This window comes from Crassostrea angulata, chromosome 9 (assembly GCF_025612915.1).
Source record: "Crassostrea angulata isolate pt1a10 chromosome 9, ASM2561291v2, whole genome shotgun sequence".
NCBI classification, from domain to species: domain Eukaryota; kingdom Metazoa; phylum Mollusca; class Bivalvia; order Ostreida; family Ostreidae; genus Magallana; species Magallana angulata.
This window is the reverse complement of record NC_069119.1, coordinates 10998298-11020862: the sequence shown is the minus strand read 5'-3', so window position 1 is coordinate 11020862 and position 22565 is coordinate 10998298. Positions and strand designations below refer to the sequence as shown.

Sequence of the window (22565 nt, the reverse complement as noted above, 5' to 3'; positions counted from 1 at the left end):
TCCTGAAAATTTTATTACAATATCTCTGATAGGTTCTGAGATCAGCTCTGGTCGTAAAAAAAACACAAAATTGCCATCAAACGATACCAGAAGTAAATATTTCAAAAATTCAAAATAATTCTAAATTATTATCACTTGCATTTATTTGCAAAAAAAAATGAACGTAATCGGCGCTATTGGTTTTCAATAATTCTTGTGAACAAAATTTATAGAAAAAATGGTAAAAAGAAACGTTACGAAAACAATAAGGCATTCCGATTGAAGCAGAAAACATTAATTATAATAAAAAAACAGTGAGAAAACTATAAGGCTTTTCGTTGAAACGTTGAAATGAAATCGTATTAGAAATCGTTGATTTTTTTGCTACTGTATACTGAAAATATTCACCCCAATCCATTTTTGCCCTTGACGCCGGTGGTGCAGCTGGCAAATATAAAACATGACGAATTAAAATAAACAAATGACTGTGTTAATTAGAAAGGGTATCTAAGTCTTATTTTGTTTGGCTAAATTTAAGGTGGAGCAAAACAATGTGCGTTTGTATAAGAGCGAAACAGCACGAAAATCACCCTATGTGCAGCATATGTGTTGGTTTTCGTTACTGTCATTACTTACAATGCAATTCAATTAAAATATATGGAAAACATATGTAATTAACATGATACACGAGTTTGTCTGTACGGAGATATCAGATTAAAACTTTGTTTTCTACACTGATAAGTATAACACAAACAGATTTCTAATTAAAACATACTTTTGATTTTAGTCATATGTTGTAGAGCAAAATTTGCGCTATAGCGAACTTACGATTGGATGCAAACATATTGTACTTTTATAATGTTAAAATTTAGTTTCAGAGAGAGAGAGAGAGAGAGAGAGAGAGAGAAAGAGAGATGAATGAAAGAATGGTTTTAATGAAATTTCCCTAGATGTTCTTACAAATTCAGAAAAAGGATTAATTCTTAGGTCCTTTAGATGTCCCAAGTGTCCTATATGTTTTAACAAATTACAAAAATATTCATTCTTGGCCCCTTCGGTGTCCTTTTATGTGTAGACCTCATGATTTATCTATTTCTAAAATCATGTATCAAACGAAAATCAAATAACATCAGAGGTCCTTATCAAATCCCATCAATGTCGTTTTGTTTTCAGATAATCATGTAGTGAATCTTGAACAAAAAAAAAAAACACCAAAACAATTAAGTTATTTATCTTTTCAAACCTCACGTCCTTTTTATTCTATATCTTTCGATATCAAGCACGTTTTTTTGTTTTATTTGTATATTTTGTGACAAAGACAAATTTGCAGTTAATCAGAAACACAAATATAGTTCCAGTGTTAACTCGCAGTTTAGAATGTGCAGTGCGATGTGTTTTTACAACAAAAACTGTGTCTTTCTATGACAACCATGTCGACTTACTTTGTCAATCGGAAGGAAAAACATAGGTCTTTTACTGATAACAGTGAAAACTATTGGATGTTTTATGGTATGAACTTTAGAGGAAATCAGAACTTGAAAGAAGAATCTTTTACTTGAAAAACCTCGTATTATCAAATGAAATCAGCCTTCTAATAAATAAACAAAAAGGATGCCATTTTGAAAAAGAGAATTAGGTTTTAAATCGGCTAACATATTTCTGTTGGATATCTTTACAACATAATTCATACATGTATACTGTAAAATCCTCATTGAAGGCGAATCCTCTGTATTGTATGAAATCGCGAAATAATAAAATTGCGAACACGAATTTTTGTTAAAATTACCTTTAGTTCGAAACTGTCAAAACAAGGCGATATTTTGAAATCGGTGAGGGTTTCTTCTCGCGGTTTTACGCGGAAAATAATTCCTTAGGTTTAATTAAAAATCTACAGTACTTCTATTTAGTATATCAAACATCACGTTTTTGGTTGGTTTCTGCATGTAAAAAAGTTTGCAGTTCAGCAAAGCGACAAGCCTCGCACCTAATTTTGTTCTTTGATGGAATTCAAAATTTGACGTGTTTCTTTAAAAGTGAACGCCTTTTCATTTTTTGATAACCATTTGACCAAATATTTTATCCGGAACAATGTTGTGTAGCTTTTTTTACACTTTAGAAAAACAAAATGAATTTAACCTAAATAAGTTTTTAGTATAGTCCGACTTATCAACATTCTAAATAATTACATCATAGACAATATGGAAAATTAGGCTTGGATAGTCATATACTTTTTGGTCGTTCAAAAAAAAAGTATCAAACAATGCCATCTGTCATAATATCAATGCTAAAGGATTGTTTTGACAAAAACCTCATGTCAAATCAATGCATTGTTTTGATGGATGGTTGATAACATGTTTTACGGTGCTACCGTTCTGGCGAGCGCAGCAAGAATTACACATACCTTGCATCATTGTTAACTTATAGTTTTATTTAGGTATCAACGAACGTCAAAATTTTTTTGAGAGTATTGCTCTACAATGAGTATGCCAAAGGTACTAATTTCAATGGTCATGATACATACAGCGCAACCCCCTACCCAGAGAGAGAGAGAGAGAGAGAGAGAGAGAGAGAGAGAGAGAGAGAGAGAGAGAGAGAGAGCCCGTTACCTGCTTGTAGGTGTGTAATTTCCCACTTCTAAATTTAATGGTCTGACTATATGCAATATCTACATAATTTTTTTTGCCTGTTTATTGTTTCATTTTATTCCTTTTTATTTAGTTCAAAATGTCCTATTGTTAATTTCCTCCCTACTCACATACTTACCTGCCTACTGTACATGCATGCACAATTAGCTTAAAAATGGATCGATATGATATTAAAGTATGGCTCTTGCTAGTATATATATATAGATAAAATCTCTATATTAAAAAAGATTAAAAACAAATCATATGTCAAGGAGGCAGGTATCGCAGACTATACTGAAATAGCCAGTACACTCATTACAGATGTTTGATCCATCTCTAAATTTATCGCGGGAAATATGGCGCGAGTGCACTGTGACGTCATCCATGACTTTGTTCGTCTTTGTTTACGTTTCTCGACTCAATACGAAGGTATGGAAGCATGTAACAAATCTTTTGAGTCTCGCCAAAGCATATGCGGTACTCAAAACGTGTCTTCAAACTTTAAGTCACCGTAAATTATGAGTCGGCCATTTTTGGCATAGCACCACGGGTGAAAACATTAAAGAGCATCATGGGACGTAGACAAAAAATTTTGTTTGATGAACTGTAGGTTAAGCTCGTTCTTTTTCCCGCGCACACTGGTTCTTAGAGCTCGCTTCGCTAGCCGGCGAGCTGCGCTCGCTATTATAATGCAAAACTAATCAAAACTTGATATAATCGTATTACAGTAGTTTGTGCCTTTTTTACCACAGTGACTGAACAGCGAAAAATGCTCATCCGTTTCAAATTTTACCCTATCACCCTCGGTGTCAGTGGGCAAATTTAAAACTTGGCGAATTTAACACATTGCAATTACTGTGTTAAATAGAAAGAATATCTATTTCTTATTGTGTTTGGGTGGATTAAGGCCGGTCATAGCTGTGTACATTTGTAGAAGGGCGACAAAACACGAAAATAACCCTGTTTTCAGTACGAGAGTTGATGTAAAGCATGTTTATTACTACAGTTATTTACAATATAATTCAGCTGAATCAATGAAAAAGAAATGCAATTCACATTATAAAATCGGTCTGTATACAGATTATATCCAATATTAAATTGAATCGGTTGTTACAACACTGTAAAATAAATACATGAAATGATAAAAATATAACTTGTACTAACAATTTGACCAGTTGGTTTTAAAATAGTAATGAAACAAAATTCATTTTATTTTTTCTCGACATTGCTGTCATTGAGATATTAAAACTTTTTTTTTTCTATCGACCCATTTTATAAGCTTTCGATATCGTTTTAAGTTCTTAAACAATCGTCATACATTGGTTGATATGAATTATATATTATTCCTAGTTTTTTTAACCTCCAGGTTATTAAAAAAAATCTGGGAAACAATGCTTTTTGTTTTAAATTATTAAATGGAATGGATTATGGCAAGGTCATGTATTCGATAAAATTCAATTAATATGCATTTTTGGATCGTGTAATATTCATTCTGAGTAATCCCCCGTAAGCAAAATCGTTTGTAATAATTGCACAGCAATATGACTTATATTTTGCGAATTTTATTTAGACAAAAGAAAACATAAGATGAGCAAATGAAATTTAATCCACGTTAGCAATAAGTTTTACTTCACTTAGATTACAGATATCTTATCATAAAAGGAAACATATTTTCATGCTGAGTAATCACCCGTAGGCCAAATCGTTTGGGATAATTGGACAGCAATATGACATTTATTTTTTTTTTATTTAAGAAAAGGAAAAAAAAACCAAACAAATGTATACAGAGAAGAAATGAAATCCGTATTAATACTAAGTTTTAATTTACGTTGATAACAGAAAACTAATCATAAAAAAGATATTTTCATTCTGTTCTTTTTCATGAAGATCTTAAGGAGAATTTTATCTAATATCATTTGCAATATCGGAACCTTGCAATTGACTTTTCGCTTTAATGATGAAACAAAATAATATTTGTGTAACAATATAAGCAAGGCTGATGGATATATAAGTATTGCAGACCACATATCAATACATATAATAAACACTGACCCCATGTTTTGAATTTCGTTTTAACAACATTTTGATATAAAATACGATGACAATTTGGAAATAGTTTTAAAAGAAAACAAGTTAATCAAGTTTCCTGACTAAGTCTTTATTTAAGATTTACGTTTACAGAACGTAAAAAAATCAATTGAAATTCACTATAGATTAACCTATTGGTTAATTGATATCATTTTTTGAATGATTTTAAAATATCAACTTTTCAATATGACGACTATTTTTTCAATATTTTACTATTCTACTAATATTTATCAAAGTAAATACGTTTTTCATACCATTTTTTCATACCTTTTATCCTTAAAAGTTATAATCTTTCACCTGCATGTATTAACAAAAGCAGATTTGGGGTTGTTTGAAATATATGTTTGAAGTAAATCAATATACTTTCTTCACGGTTACATAAAAACCTAATGCTTAAATGCTTAATAAACGTGTTATAAAAAGGGGACCGTTGTTTCACCTTCCAATTGCTTGGGTTTATTAAGTCTACATTGTTGGCATCGATATTAAACGCAATAAACTTCAGGACAAACAATACACACTTTTTTGGATTTGCCAAACATTTAAACCGACGGTGAACGATATATGAAGGCTTTGTGAATGCAGGATGAACGATTTATTCGGAGTGCCTCCAGAGTTATCCTTGCATTGTATTTCGTCTGTAATCATAAAAAATAACAAAAAAAAAAAAAATACATGTACAGTGTATCGTTTAAGTTGACAAAACAATTATGTCAAATCCTATACCTATTCTGCATCCCTTCCTGCAAATAATCTCTATCCTATCCTATCCTATCCTAACCTATCCTATTCTATTCTATCCTATCCCAGTTATATAGTGTTAAAAATAAAGAGTTAAACAAAACGAAATAAAATACAATAATAATTTTATCAACAAATGTCGAAAAGTATAATAATGAAACTGTCCAATTAATGCATCAAACCGAAAATCTTTATAACGGGGTAGTTTAATTACCTGTGCATCGGAAATATTAAATTGTACGCGTACGTGTACATAATTACGTATACGAATATGTAAGCGATTAAAGTTTTGTTCTCCTATTGATATGTATTATAACGAATAAACCAGATAAAGAACGTTTATTTATTGTTTAAATAAAAATTACACCATTGTCCCCCTTATTCTTTATTAATCTAGTGTTTTTATTGGTAATCGGCTGATTTGTTCGGAAATAAATGTACACGATTCAGGAAATTATAAATTCTTTATTAATCATTGAAAAAACATCCCATTTATTGACAAATAGATTGGATTTAGATTAATTGTTAATCTATAACTTCACACGCATTAATAGTTAGCTTACCATTCTTAATTTATCTGTTCAGTTTATTGTCAGGCATGGATACATTTGTGATCCAAAAGCGAAGGAATTAGAAATTGTCAATAAGTACACAGATAGTACACATCTAAGCTTACATTGGTTGTAATTGGTTGAAAGGCTAGATGTTGAATGACCGATCGGGAGACGGAGAGGATCGGAAAATAATTTTACCGATGAGTTTCAAGCAAAACTTCCAGCTGATGTGACATTTTGAAATAAATCCAATAAGGCGGCGATGGGTATTATGTGTATTATTAGATATACGGTATTTATTTTTATTATGAAAAAAAATATGAAACTTCAGTTGCCTGTGGTTTTATTGCACGAGAAACGTATTCAGTGTAATATTTGTCACGGTTTCCAGGAATTCAAAATCGTCTTGTATTCGTTTGCAGCAGTGGAGGAGAGACGTTTTAGGCTTTGAAAGTCAGTTGTATAAAGTACTTTTGCACCACATTGCATTTCTCATGCGAATATTTTTCATTTTATCAACAATTGGATTTTGTTTTACTTATTTGGCATACATCGAGATAAGTCCGCATTGCAGGAGTTTATTTGTTACTAAAACAAAGAATAGTTCGCAATTAACTTAATCATCCTCAATAGGGTAAATTTGCCCAACCTGTTAAACCGTTGAAAACATATTGAATTGCACGAATCGTATAATACATGTAACCGTATGAAAATTACGTAAACATTTGAAAGCTTTCTTTAGAGTATTACATGTACCTCTTACTATCTCACGGTAAACACTTATCGCTTACAAAATTCACAAAAATCCCGGTTAGATGTTGGTAAAAAATTACCATGGTAGATTATAATTTCAGTTGAATTTGTGTGATAGAATGAAACAAATTACATTGAACCATTATAATAAAAGTGTATGATGCACAAAAACTAATTATAACACAAAAAGATCATTTATTTATATACGTAAATTTTTTTTATTTTAACCATTTGTTGTAGAGCAACATTTTCGCTAGTAAACCTAGTCAATCTCATTGTTTCTTCATAATGATATGACTTACTAAAACTCAACGATAAAAAGAGAGAGATAAGGGGAGAGAAAGAGAGAGATGGAGAGATATTTTGAACGAAAAAAAATTTACAGTGAAAATGCCTTATATGCTTTAACAAATTAAAAATAGGTTATTTTTTCTTGGCCCCTTAGGGGTCCCAATGAGAACAGTATTTTTTATCCACCGTATGATTTATCTTTTTCAAAATCAATCATAAAACGAAAATCAAATGTCATCACTGATCCTTATAAAAGCCCAACGATGTCGGTTTGGTTTTTAGATTCGCATGTAGGAGAGCTTGACAATAAAACCAAAACTCTTAAAACTATGTATTTTAACAAGGCGCATGTTCTTTTTACCCTATATCTGAGTATTTCAAACAGATTTTCTTTTTCATCTGTATTTTTTGAGAGAAAAACAAATTTGCAGTTTAACAGAGAAAAAAGTATAGTTCCAGTGTTTGTACGTAGTTTGTCGGAATGTGCAATGCAATGTGTTTTCAAAACAAAATGCGTTTTCTTCTTTTACAACCATGTCGACTTTTTTTGTCAATCGGAAGGAAAACTATTTGTGTCTTTTACTGAAGGCAATGGAAACAACTGGATGTATTACGGTAAGAACTAAAAAAATCAAATGTCAAAATAATATTTATTTACTTGCAAAACCCCGTTAATCAAATGAAATCAAACATTATAATATTTATAAAAAATTGTCATTTAAAAAACAAAATTAATATTTCAATCGGCTCACGAATTTCAGTTCGGTGTCTTCACAGGGCTAAAGGGAATTCATTCATGTATACTTTTTTTAGTATAATTATCACAAATATTATAGTTGGTTTCTTGATGAAAATAATTTTGCCATTTAGCGAAAATACCACCTTGTACATTGTTCTTTAGTTGTATTTACAATTTGAGTTATTTCTTAAAAATTGAACGAGTTTCCGTTTTTAATGACCATTTCGACCCACTTCATTAATTATATAGAAATAAAATTGTTCGTAAATGACACATTAGAAAAATAATTGGATTTAGTATGAAAGTGATTCATTTCACATGTAGACAGGTGTGTATAAAAGAAAAAAAATGATTCATTTTGAACATCAAATATCAATCGATCAACTGCATTTCGCAAAGCCTTGACCAATAATAGGTATGAGTCTCACGCTAAAATAATACTTCCCGGATAATATAGAAAACAAGGCTTGAGCGGTTACATGCTGTTTAGTCGTTTAAAAGAATTCTGTTTGTGGTTGCAATATAAAGTATCAATGATAAAGGATTGAATAGATCAAACTCTCATGTCAAATTCAGCTTTTGTTTTAATGGATGGTTAATGTAACACTGCAAAACTTAACAAATTAAAAATGTTGTTATTGTATTACAGTTGCTTGTGCTTTTTTACTACTTCAACAGGGAACTACTAATCCCGTTTTATTTTTGTCACTGTCACTCTCGGTGTCACGGGGAAAATAAAAAAAAATTATGTTTGTTAGAAAGAGTATATATTACTAACTGCGTCTAAGTGAATTTAATGAGACGGAGTCTAATTAGTTCTATCCTATATATTTTGAAAAACTATATTGTTTGTAGTTTCACTACTATATCAATTATTTTAAGATAAAAAAATAATTTGTTAACCGACCCAATTTCTTCGGGGTCGTCCCGAAAGTAGACACTTTTAACTAAAGGAACCTTAACGGAATTATTTGAAAAAGCGCAAAATTTTTATGTTTTCCTCATTTTATTGTATTTCTGCCCTAGAAATTTCTTTTTCTTTTAAATATATGAGAACTATTGTAAGAAGTCAACAAACAGTAAAAATGAAAAGACAAATGTTAACCACATTTTTTGGTGTAGGGATAATATTGAAGCTGCTTTTTTTCTTTCCGAAATATTAGCATATTGTAGTATATATTGGCTTATAAAACCATTTTTACGATATAACGCATTTTCAAATGCTTGTAAAAAAATTTCCTATTGCATTGTTAATAAATTCCTAATTTTGAAATCCATTGCTTCCTCGAATACATGAGCAAATCAACCTTTTCTTTGGTTTTATACATTGTTTAGAATACCGGGAATCGATGTTGCGCAAGCGCCATTTTAGCATTTTGCCCCATCAATTTCATAAAATTATGATTTCTTAAGAAATAAAGTTACATTACTTTTTAAAATGTCAGATTTGTATATAAAAAAAATAATGAAAGTAATAACTTAATAAAATAAAAAGATGCGCAAAATCATGCGCTCTTGAAACTGTACTCGGCCTTGTTATGGCGGGGCAAAACTGTGTACATTTGAAGAAGGGCCAAAAAAAAAATCCTAAATACAATACAGGAAACGTGTTGGTGGATATCAGTTTTGTTACTATAATAGATTTACAGCTCTATAGAAACTAGCAGGACTGATATCTACACGATCTAGTTAAAACAAGTTTATTGATCGGTTGAAAACTTCAGCAACCTAAGAAAAGCACGGATAACACAAAATAATTATGATATCAGACTTAAAATCCCATGCACAACGAGTTGGCTATTTGTTTTTATAACGTACTGATGTATATTACCAATAATTTAGTTAGTTTTACTTACTATTTACGATCAGTTTATTATTTTGTTACACATGAATTGATTTATTGATCTACATTTTTCATGTTTCAAAAATATTACAATTTAATTTGATAGCCGTCCTTTCAACATTTTACTTTGGATTTTATTATCATTACAAAAAAGAAATGAAACTTTTTGATTGAGTTTTTCGTTACTATAGTATAAAACTAAATTCATTTTACATACAAATAATTATCCTAAAAAGTTTAAGACGGTAACAGCTGCAGAATTTTTCTCGTTTAAAAAATATATTTGAAGTAATTAAAAAAAGATTTTTTTTATAGATAACATTAAAAATTCTAATGTTAAAATGCATTATGGACGTGCTTTATCATATATAACCATTTGTTTTCGTTCCCGATTGCTTCAGTCTACATTTTTTGCATGCAAAAATACACACATATTGTTTTCAATTGTCAACACATTTCAACAATTTATGTCCTTTTTTAATTATAGAGAACACCAAAGTCATAATACGGTCAAATCTGACTCTAAATTGGGATTGACTGTTATTAATTAGCGAACTAACAGTTTTAGGTAAAACAATGCTTTCTTAGCGAAATCTGTATATCATTTTCCCGTAAAGATACTGCTTAAATGACCTGGAAAACCACTTTGATACAAAGTTTACAAACTAAATAAACCGTTTTTGCAGTTTTTTAAAAATTGGATGCAAAATTGGACCAAAACAATTAAATACCGTGTGAATTACTGCCTTTATTATCACATTTTTTAGACGGAGGCTCTATGAGCCTCCTCTATTGCTACCGGTCAGCTTACATGTGACGTCGATAGTGGATTTGACGGACACCACCTAGCGGCAAAAAATGCAATATTCGTTTGGGATTCATATTTCAATATTATTATCGAAATAAATATCTTATTTGCTACTACAATAAATAGAACTATACATATTGCGATTAATAAACATAATTTCTCTCGAAAATTTTAGTCCATATGTCAAATTCCAAGTAAGTATGAATATGCATGAGTTTAAGAATAGAAATGGTGTGTAATCGTTTAGTGGCTATTAAGGTCAGACGACACGTTTTATAATTACTTTAAAAATGATTAAAAATTACTTCAACATGGTTATATGTGTACTTGGTCGAGTGGTTAGAACCGTGGCCGCTCTCTGCCAAAAGCATATAGGTTCTAGAGGTCGTGAGTTCAAAGCCCCGCCCCGGCGGAGATATAGTTCTAGTTTAGTGAATTTTGCTGTGCTGTAGATGTATTTGTTTTATATCAGCAATTCAAGTGTATTTTCAAGAAGATTATAAAGGAAATTGCATACTCTAGTATTTTGCAGAAATGCCTGGTAAGGTACCCTAATTTTTTGCAAGAAAGCTTGTCAAAGTAGTAGTAAACCATTAACCAATTCCTGGAAAATGTTATCTAAAATTGAGGAACGTATCGTCTGACCTTAATACTTTTTATACAGCTTCCTGGCCGTGACGACAAATAATGAGGATTCCTCAAAAACCATCTTGTGTTGACCGAAATATTGAATAATTATGAGACTCAATGGATAAACACGGCGTGGTTCTTAGTCCGTATCGTATATTGCTTGCGCATTATCAATGAATCTCCTGCGGAGATATATCTTTCAGGCACGTAGCATAAGGGGGGGCCAGGGGGGGCCTGCCCCCCCCCCCACACTTTTTCACGCAGCAACAAATTCCCCCCCCCCCCCCACGGATTAGGATTTTGAAGATTTTGGAAAAGTTTAACTTTTCCATTTTTTTTTTCATTTTTTTTTCTTTTTGCTTGTCAAGATTTTTTGGTTGTCTGGCCCCCCCCCCCTTTCAAAAACGATGCTACGTACCTGTCTTTCTATGTATAGCTACACTCCCGCCCCCGGCATCGATCCAATAAAATGATAATTCAACAAGTTGAACCACTTCTATGTGAACTTCTATGTGAACTTGAGTATTCCCCCAATTAAGTACAGACAACGTGATCGTAGCATGGCACATTTTAGTTTAGTTTTACTTGGCATGCATACTCCCCACACACATATTCAGTGTGTGCATAGGTAGAGTACCCAGGCCACGTGCTGTGAAGCTTGGTTAATCCTGCATTGTCTGGCCAGCGCTGTCGATTTCAAAGTAAGTTAGTAAGCCAGTGTGTTTTTGCAAGCTGACAAGAGAATTTCGCGTAAAAAAAGTGTAAAAACATTTGACAGAATGTACATATTTTCTTTTAAAAGAGAAGTATGAGGTATTACAAGATCTACCGCGGTATATTATTTTAGATTTAGCTTTACAGAGATATAAGAGCGAATTTTCTTCATCTTCGATATTTCCTTTTTTAAACATAGTTAGATAAAAAAATAGAAGTCGTGCATATACTGAAAAATTGAATCTTTTTATAGCAAAATAGAGCTCGCAATTGCGTGTTAAATTTTTTTTTCCGAAATTCTAAATTTATATCTCTAAAATATTGTTTACACCACAAGTAAAATCTAAATGAATTCGTAATGTTTCCATCCCTTGCAGAAAGTCACGATGAAATGTTTACAGTTGATGCTCTAAGCTGTTGATCAAAAGGCTGAGCTAGCAATGTTTACTTTTTGGACCGCCTGAAATGATTAAATCAACGGTAATTTTGAGCTAAATTGAGTAAAATGAGCTGTAGTGTCTCTTTTATATAAATATTTCATCTCCATAACTTTTTGAAACGCTTCTGCACAATAACTATGCGAGATTGAGATCATGCACGTATTACCTACATGTAACATCAGGGGTTTTTAAGCATGAACGATTTTTTCAGATGAAAAAAGTTCGCTGTTCAAAAGTTTTTATTGATTATATATCATAAATTTTAGTATATATTGTGAATCATTAGGTATAGTACTAACTAACAAAATATTTTTTGTCTGTATTTGTTTTTGCATATTCCATAAAAGAGCATGGATATCTTAGCAAAGTAGTTTCTGTCCTGTAGTATTTAGTATTGCAAACTCTTAATTGATACTCTAAACCTTTTATACCTTAAAATTTGAAGAAGAAAAAACCATTATTAATTTTGGGCGTTGATTTCTATCAACTCTCCTATGCAGTTACATCGCCGCTGACAAGACTTTGTTCTCGAAAAGAATCGATAAATTCGTTGTAATGCATTCTAAAGCATTAAATACTATTATAGTTAAATATTGCTTTGACCCATATAATTTTCCAGAAATATTTACATTACTGATACATGGGTTGATGGAATTTATTCTATCTTAAAATATTACGCAACATGATTCATATGATGTTTTCCTAGAATTCTTAAAATTGTCAGAAAAGCCAAAAAATTCATATTATGAAAATATGCGTTATTCAATTACGGATAAGAGACTACTTGGCAAGCAAAATTGCATATCGTTGATTTTAAGATAAATATCAATCAATGAAATCAACTCCCGTCGGTACTTCAATACTTGGAATTATTAGATTAATCTTATCCGCAATGATGCCTCCGTCTCTCAGTACTTTCAGTACTTTGATTTAAGAACGATATTGAGAAGGGAACACTGACCAACATTTTGTTTTTTCGCAGAAATGAAGATGACGAATGCGGCAGCCTTTAAGTCAGTGACGATGAGTTCTGAATTTAACCCGCCTCACCATTCTCCACATTACGCAGTGGACGGTCAAGTGTTTAATTCAATATGGGCTGAACAGTGCGGTTGTACAGATTTTGATGCTTTCCCATGGATGGTCATTGATATGGAAAACATCTTTGAGGTCAACTATGTTACTCTGTTCAACAGAATTGATGAGCTAGGTAAAAAAGCTATATTATGTATACTTATTTGATTAAATTTCAAAATGATTATATATATTACATATAACTGTGATTATTTTTCAACGGAGTTTTTATTAACATATACTGGCACTGTATCAGTTGTCGGCTAAAATTTGACGTTTTCTCCTTGTATTTTTTATTTTGTGATATTTTTTTAGTTGATATAAAACTTGACATTTTGTTTTTGTGCTTTTAGCATGCCCCAAATCTTTGAGTTTTCACGATTTACTGTACCAGTTATCGGCTTAGTAATAATAACACAGCAAAACCCCTCTACATGTTGATTAATTTCTGCAAAATATAATTTGAATTATAACCTTTGCAGAGTCAGACTAGAACTCGTAGGGATTATGATACTGAAACAAAAGTCATAAAATTAATTATTTGTTATTATATATACGGCAATACGCAAAATGGTAGACTATTTAATACATAATCTCGAAATTTAGTGAATTCCTTTTGTTTATACATGTTATATGTATTCATATTATGTCAAATAACAGAAGGGATATATTAACGTATCACAAAGAGGTAATATTTTATTCTTAACTTTTTACGTCACTTTGCCCACTGCTGACAGTGCAAAATTTAAATCAGCAATAAACAGCGATAAAACATATTCAAGAATGTTTTCAAGCAAACTTTTCATTAATAGTAACAGTCGACTGAATTGAAAAATCTCGGATAATCGCGTGCTAATAACCCCAATTCTTATTTTAGCCGATAACTGGCACAGTACCAGTAAACTCTTGTCTAAAGCAGAAACAACACTGTAATGATCACATAGAATTACCAGTAATTAACAAAGTATTAAGTGTCTCATTTCGTTTTTTTTCTTCTTATTTTTAGGTGAGCGTCTTCGTGATATAACTGTCTATTTGGGTAATGACCATGTGAATGGTGAATTTCCAGTCATATGTGGCAAGTATGAAGGCCCAGGAGAAAATGCTGAAGTTGTCCATATTGTGTGTGATAAACCATCGCGTGGCCAGTTTATAAAAATCCAAATGGTCAATACACACCTACAATTCCTTTTAACTCTCTGTGAAATCAGAGTATTAGTTTGATTTTTTTTTCAAACTTTCAAACACATTTAAAATTGTATAAGAATATTTGAGTTATTGCCCAAATGAGATCGTACTTATACATAACAAATACTTACTAAAAGGCCAAGCTCCAATTTACTAAAAATTTTGCAACATTGGCAGAGGGTATGTGCAACTGAAGCAAAACATCTCTTAAAAGATGTTATTGTAAATTTAATCCAAATTGTATTAAAACAAATCTTCAGGTTTGAATAATAAATGAACACAGCATCAGCCAGAAGCAACAAGCAAAACATAAAAATGCTAAACAGAATATATATATATATATATATATATATATATATATATATATATATATATATATATATATATATATATATATATATATATATATATATATATATAAAGGCAAAAAAAAAAATAATTATAATGTTACGTTAATTTAAATGATTTTTGTAAGATAAAGTTGAATTGTTTTAAACATATTTCTTTTCTTCGTGTATTAATGAGTACATGTTAACAACAACTGTGGCATTTTATTATAATTATCATTACAATAATAGTCTAACTTGATGATTTTTGTAATAATTCTTATACATAAAAATCAAAGTCCTTTAAAAAACACATATACGTGTATATCATCATACCTTTGTAATTTACTAGTACATGTATGTCTCAGTTAACATTGAAAAAATGTTTTTCGGTTTTACTACATCATTACTACTACAAAACAGGTCATTGTTGCAGTTTCTTTCTCAGCGCTATCGTTTTAATTTTCTGTTTCCATTGTTTAACTTTTTTACATGCCAAGGTATTGACCATTTGACATCGTATACATTTTACGAATTGGCACAATTTAAAAAATTTCATTAGTCAGTAGTAATCAAGATTGAAATAGATATCTGCAATTTTACGTGTACATGTATGAAGTCGGTAAGGTTCTCCGATTCTCAGCCTCAAAGTACTTTTTATCATAAAAATGCTATTTGTCCTTCAAACCTTATAAATGAAATGAAATGAAAAGAAATTTTTAGATGGTTTCTATGCATTTTACAAAGTTATTGCAAATTTGCCCACGATGGATATGATGACATAAATATAAAAGTTGAGAAAAAAAAAATTGTACCGGTGGCTCGAACTCATTTACCTATGCGCAGCAAATGTCAGTAAATTTGTCTATATAAAATGCAAATCTATTGTATTAATAAAAAACTCCGCATAAATAAAAGGTATCGAACATGACCGAGTATCGGAGATCGTTAATTGAAGTACGTTCCAATATTTGTATTTCAAATCATACACTTTTATTCAATATTTATTTGTAGCGTCTCCATGTTAACTTTACAACTTTGTTCTACATGTACATATATTTTAGATGTAGTTTGATATACGAATTGTATCTATTTATAGTTGTAAGTTCAATTCTGTTATATAAATCTATAACTTAGACACCAAGTCTAGTTATTTATTGTATCACTTTTAACAATATGCATTATATATTACTGTGGAATCATTAGAGTTCGTGGTGGCTCAATTTTTGTGGTATCCCTGCCCCCCCCCCACCCACACGAATTTAAATCCTCAACGAAAACGGTTTTAGAAAGAGTTATCTTTGTTGCTGAAACAGTAACCGACGCATCCACGAAATAACATCCCCATGAATCAGCAAAAACGTCATAATCCATGAAAATTTGCCCCCACGATTTTAAATGATTCCACAGAATACGCATTTATGTATTTGTTTTCTTTTATCTTAAAGAATATTAATTATAATGTAAGTCTGGTCATTTGATTTGACAACTTTCATTAGTGCACCATGTACTATAGTATTTGTTTAACAACGATAGTCCAGTCGTATCTTAAAAGACTCCACTACATTTGTTAACAATGAATATTGACGTTGTGTTGAAATTATTTATATAAATGGTATTTATTCGAAGTTTCTAGATGAGTGGCAATTGCTTGCTTTCTTTTGAACCTGTAAGAGTTTTTTGAAAATATGTGCCTTCAATGATTTAATTTATTAAAACAAAATTATTGTTTATTGACTTATTTGCTGAAGATAGTTCATGGTATTTATAACAAATAATTCCCTTTTATCTTCGATGAAATAACCATTTTGAGTAAATATGTAAATATTTCTATAATGAGGAATCTGCGTGAACGAATTTTCATAAACTCGGTTACATAACGTTTGTCTGTTAAGCATACGCATATCATCAGCTATTGAAAAATCGTTAATAATATCATATACTTTTCGCCTCGTTTGTTGCATCGTATATAAACAAATACAAGTTATAATACTTCGCGGTGTAACTCAATTAGGAACTTAAGATGTTTCTGAAAATTTTAAAAGGACTATATTTGGTATGATGGTAAATTTCTACTTAAATTAACTACTTAAAATAGTATCGTATAAAATTAAATCTTCATAAATCCTTGTGCAGAGGATGCCTATCACTTTACTCTTGATTTTAGTCATCGTTACTTATTCGCTGTTTATCTATGACGTCACATAAATGACCCAAACAAATATGCTGTATTCAGGAGTGTAGAGCGCAGGTCAATATAACTGATTTTTCTTCATATGATTATACACATCATACTAAAATATGGTACTTGAGCAAGTTTCCCAGTCGATAAAAAATCAGAAAAGACCCATATTTTGCAACAAAACATCAATTTATCAAAAAGACAATCCCGATGACGTCATTTTTACACAATGACGTTACTGTGGTGATAACCTTTTACACAATTATTTTCCATATAGTTTAAATATGATTTTAACTATCGTCAACCTTATTTTCAAAGCTCATAAATGCTTAGTGCCGCACATAGTCCTTTCATTGACTTGAGGATGATTCTGCATCTTATTTATTTATTAGAATTAGTACGCGGGTAGGTTAAGGCAACTCCGAGTTTAATGCAGTCGAAATTATGACAAATTTTAAAACTGTTTATTTTTATGAAAACAGTGACGAATATTAATACCAAGTGAATGTGTTCACCGAGATATTATTTGTCTACTTCGGAATCGACTCGATCTTTGAAGCTGCCTTGCCATGGTATCACGTGCAGTTATAAAAGAAGATCACTTTTTTAACTTAACAGAAAAACAAAACAAAGTGTAACACTACCCCGAAGTTCATTTGTATGTATGGTACAATAATTCAATCGGCAGTTAGTTCATGTTTATCAGTTTTACTGCTAAAATCCTACTGTTAATGGCATAAAAAAATATTGGCATTATTAATCGGAAACTCCCTGACCTTGTTTAATTTCATTGAAAATACTACTTTTTTTTCATTTACAGCAACGAAGCAGAGGATTTTAGAAGCACTTTTAGTATTTTAGGTCATATACTTTTGATATTGACCAAATTCATTTTTCATAATATATGGGGTAGTGTTACACTTTTTCCTTTTTTGTACACACTGACAAAGGAAATGCCGGTCAATCCATACCTATGTCTATCTAAGGCAAAATATCCATGCCTGTATTATCCTGATTATATCCTATCTGACACTCATATAAATCTTGGGTAACTCTATTGAATAAGTCTTTTTTCGGGAAAATTTGTCTCCCCACATTGATATTCTCTATTTAACATGTTCATGACGTCAATAATGATAATTATACTTAATACAAAAAATCGAAGATATAATCAGTTAGAAGAGTTTCTAGTGACATTTTACGCCTGTAGTTTTTATAGCATTCAATCATGTTTTTTTAAGTATACAGTCTCATAACTGCAGCGGTTTGTGCATACAGATTGAGTAACGCGCCTTGTCTGCAAATGTGATTTATACTTAAAAATTCCTATTTTATCCTAAAGGTAAGTTAATATTAATGGAAGAGCCACAGTAACAGCCACGAACGTGAACTTTGATTTTCGCTTGTGACGTTGCAGTTTACAGCAGTCAACGTTTGTGGCGTCATAATAAAACTCGTCATTTTAATCTTAAAGTACCCTGTGTGTATTATATTGTTATAACAAGTAGCTTTCAACAAGCAAAAAATGTGTGGAATGTAAATATAATTTAAACCACAAATAAAGTTAAAATTTACATGTTTCTGAGTAAAATATGACATCATGCTCCTTATTGTTACGTCATATCGATCAGAGATCATCTAATCGCTGAGATTTGCCTTATCATACCCACGTATTTGCAAATTCTAGTGTAGAGCTGGTGGCAAAACCACGAGTAGGTCCTCCGTTGTTGCTGCAAGTTTAAAATATATATGATTTGGTGTCAAATGATTATAATGACTGAACTTTCAGTTCTGCTTTCGTTATAAAATCGTGTTATGATTGAAAGCCTGTATAAAAAAAACGTATTCTGAAAAAGAAAGGAAGAAAATGTTTTAGGAAAACTATTTGTGGAAAACAGTTTGTGTATCGTTTCAAAAATTCTTTAAACAATGAAATGATTAATGGCGAGTTAAAAAAGGTAGCAAGCATTGTTATATACGTCATGAACTCATGATTCATGTCAGGAATTGTATTTTAAAAAGAAAAACGAACACAGGATGAATGACCCTCATTAAGTCCTCCTTAAAGATAGCTTAAAGGTGTTTAAAGGTAGCTTAAAGACAATCTTTAAGCCACCTTTAAGCTACCTTTAAGCTATATGTATTGCTTAAAGGTGGCTTAAAGAAAGCGTAAAGATGGCTTAAAGGCAGCTTAAAGACTATCTTTAAGCCACCTTTAAGCCACCTTTAAGGACAACTTATAGGTCCTTAATGTCCAAACTTCTTTAAGCCACCTTTAAGCTACCTTTAAGCCACCTTTAAGCCATTAATAAGAAATTAATTCAATATTGTGCTTAATTTCCAACAAAATGTCATAACTTTATGAAAGAAAAGGTATTAAAACGGTTTTTGTTCTAGAAAGAAAAATGAAAAAAACAACAACAAAAAAACGGCCACGGCGAGAATTGAACCTGGGACCCTTAGTTTACTAGCATCACCACACATCCTCATTAAATCACTGTATTGAATGTTTACTTGAAAAGATTTTGACAAACCATTCAGTTTGTAACAATCACTTATATCTAATTTATAAATTACATGCATGCATGTATTTAGAATGAAATACGGAACTTGGTCTTCAGTGAACAAAAATATATTATACCTAAATGGAAACCGTTAGGTTCACTATAGTAGGCTTTCTTACATGTAGTTAATAAATTTAAACCGAGTAGATATACGTTAATCTTATTTATAGCTATAAAAATGTAAGAAAGAAAATGAAATCATTTCTTTTATTAAATGCATTGATACTATTAGGGTATTTGTTCAATTTCCCGCAATTTCCCGGTTTTCATGATCGCGGCGCCGTTCCAATATGTTTAAATATTTACATGTAATTGTATGTACATGATTTATAAACTATCAATTCTATAACAAACAAAATTACCAATTACCGGTGACGTATTTTCTGCATTTGGCAATTGCAAATGACTTGTACATACAATTGTATGATTTGCCAGGCGGGGTATATTTGACATATTTACCCTTATACATATATTTAAATAATCAACCCCTATTTATGATCACCGGTACATTAATTAATGAGCCTCAAGATTTTACTCTTACATACATGTATCGTTAATTTGTAGACGTAACATCTTTGAAACCCAGAGCTAGGAAATAATACTTTGAAAATGAATTACAAATGTAAATTAACTTTTATTCACTAGACTTATCGTATACTCGTACATACTAAGATTCAACGCCTTTAGAAACCCTGACGTGCACCTGGGCACACGACACACCTGTTGTGTATATCTTGTATATTCTGTGTTAGTTCCAGGGGTTTTCTTAAGTTGGACAAACAATAGACTTTAATTAGATATACACAAACATGCACCTGGGCACACGACACAACTGTTGTGTATATCTTGTATATTCTGTGTTAGTTCCAGGGGTTTTCTTAAGTTGGACAAACAATAGACTCTAATTAGATATACACAAACGAACAAAACTATGTCTAGACAAACACAGCAGTAATATCCTGCCCGATATAACAAAGGCAGTTGAGAGTCTTTTCATCTTTAACATGTATCTAGCAGATCTAGAGTTAGAAATAATGAAAATTGAAAAAAAAAATACAAACCTTAAACCGATTAACAAATTAAATCATGCATTTTTGGTTCATTATCTTTATTTTGTTTAATAACCGAATGAACTGAGAGAGAGAGAGAGATTTTTTTCACCGATTAATTTATAATAGAAAACAAACATACTTTAATTAGTTTTATGCACATATTAAGATACAGAGACTGCGCTCATCCCTACAATAGTTTTGAAACCTCCAAAAAATTATAAAGAATTTTATAACGGCAATCTGTGTCCATCGGAGCGGTGCTGATGATAGCGATCTGCGTTTAATGGAGCGACGATTAAAACCGCCTGGAACACCCCCCCCCCACCTTCCTTGGAAATTATATTATCACTCGGATGGCCCCTATAAAAGAGCTTTTGCATTTAAGATATGTTTTTATTGTTCAGCTTGATCAATATTGACTTAAAGGCCACTTAAAGACAGTGTAAAGGCAGTGTAAAGAGAGCGTAAATGCCACTTAAAGATGCTTAAAGGTGGCTTAAAGGTGGCTTAAAGAAGTTTGGACATTAAGGACCTACAAGCACTTGCTTAAAGGTGACTTAAAGGCGGCTTAAAGGTTGTATAGCCTTTAAGCTCCTTTAAGTCACCTTTAAGCCACCTTTAAGGACTTGCTTAAAGATGGTTTTTCGCCCTGTGGAACTCACCTACAAAACACGCAACCTTTTCTCTAAGATAACTTCTGTATTTAAATCTTTCTCGTATGTGCAGTCATACATTGTACATGTATGTAAATCGATTCACCTTTACCTCCTCAGCTACAGCAATACAAATGAGGGTGCAACCTTCATGTACACCTGCATATTATTTTAGTACTAGAAACTATTTATCTTGTATTTTAATAAATTGGTTACTCATTCTTCATATTCTACATATTATTATAGTACTAGAAACTTTTATCTTGTATTTTGATAAATTGGGTATTCATTCTTCCCCTAAAATTAGTTTTCCACTGGCTGTTAGTAGCTAACCTTGTAAGTAACTCAAGCTGCATTACAACCTCATGCTACACAGCTTCAATTATTTTCTTTAACAATTTTCATACAATTAGCAAAAAATAAAATCCCCAAGAACACATATTTATCTCACGTTAGTGTAACTGAGAATCGAATATATTTTTTGGAGGCAAGTTTATCGCTATATTATAGTCTGTAGGTTAAGTGGAATATCATGGTCTTTCAAAGAAATAAGAGTCTGACGACACTTGCAGTACATTGATGATTTCTGTGGCGACCGACTGCATAGCATAATGTAGTCGTATTTCATAACTTTTAATCCCAAGAACAAAATTTCCTTTGACTTAAAACTTTTAATAATAATAATAATATATTATAAATTACTGTTCATAACTATAAAAGTATAAAAAACTATAAGTTTAGCGTGTTCAACAGGTTAATTTATTAGGTTACGATCTCACACCTTTAATGTGAAGATGATTGACTTCGAATAATAGTCTTATTGTTTAACAGTTGACCACTGTAGTAAAAGTACCCTTCCAACTGTTACTCAGTTACATTACAATTGATGACCTGGGGCTATATATATATGTTCTGAGCTTTGTGCGTTGAAGCGACACCGATTTTCGGTCGCACGTGGCGATTGAATTAACACGGACTGACCGAATAACCAAACGGGTGGGAAAGTGAAACGCGTTAGGGAGTAAAATGTTACACATTTTAAGAAGAAGGAGGGGAGGGACGCAGCAATGAGTTCGTTTCCACGATGAAACGAACGACCATGTAGAAAAACTACAGAAGTGATTAATATGTGACCGATAGAATCTAATCCAGAGTTGTTTAAAACCCACGAGAATATTCTTTAAAATAATCATCGAATGCCTCAATTCAGGACATTCCTCTATCGTGCTAGCACTAACCGCAAACATGTAACATTGATTATAATTTGATTTGATTTCTAAACTACCAAGTACGCTATGGTGTAAATCAATGCATAATCAACT

The 22565-nt window shown here is 31.4% G+C and overlaps 1 protein-coding gene across 1 annotated transcript; it reads left to right on the top strand.

The window, feature by feature from the left end:
* Positions 1 to 7293: 7293 nt before the first annotated feature.
* On the top strand, positions 7294 to 14502 carry LOC128163347 (uncharacterized). Its single transcript, XM_052826919.1, has 3 exons — positions 7294 to 7645; positions 13187 to 13414; positions 14285 to 14502. Exons 1-3 carry the CDS (start codon positions 7294 to 7296, stop codon positions 14500 to 14502), a joined length of 798 nt encoding a protein of 265 aa, XP_052682879.1.
* The last annotated feature ends 8063 nt before the right edge of the window (positions 14503 to 22565 follow it).

Bases quoted from the DNA above. Each gene is read 5' to 3' on its own strand.
- LOC128163347 (XM_052826919.1), top strand. From the start codon at position 7,294: ATGTCGGTTTGGTTTTTAGATTCGCATGTAGGAGAGCTTGACAATAAA. The intron at 7,646-13,186 runs GTAAGAACTAAA...GTTTTTTCGCAG, and splicing joins AAACAACTGGATGTATTACG to AAATGAAGATGACGAATGCG. The intron at 13,415-14,284 runs GTAAAAAAGCTA...TCTTATTTTTAG, and splicing joins CAACAGAATTGATGAGCTAG to GTGAGCGTCTTCGTGATATA.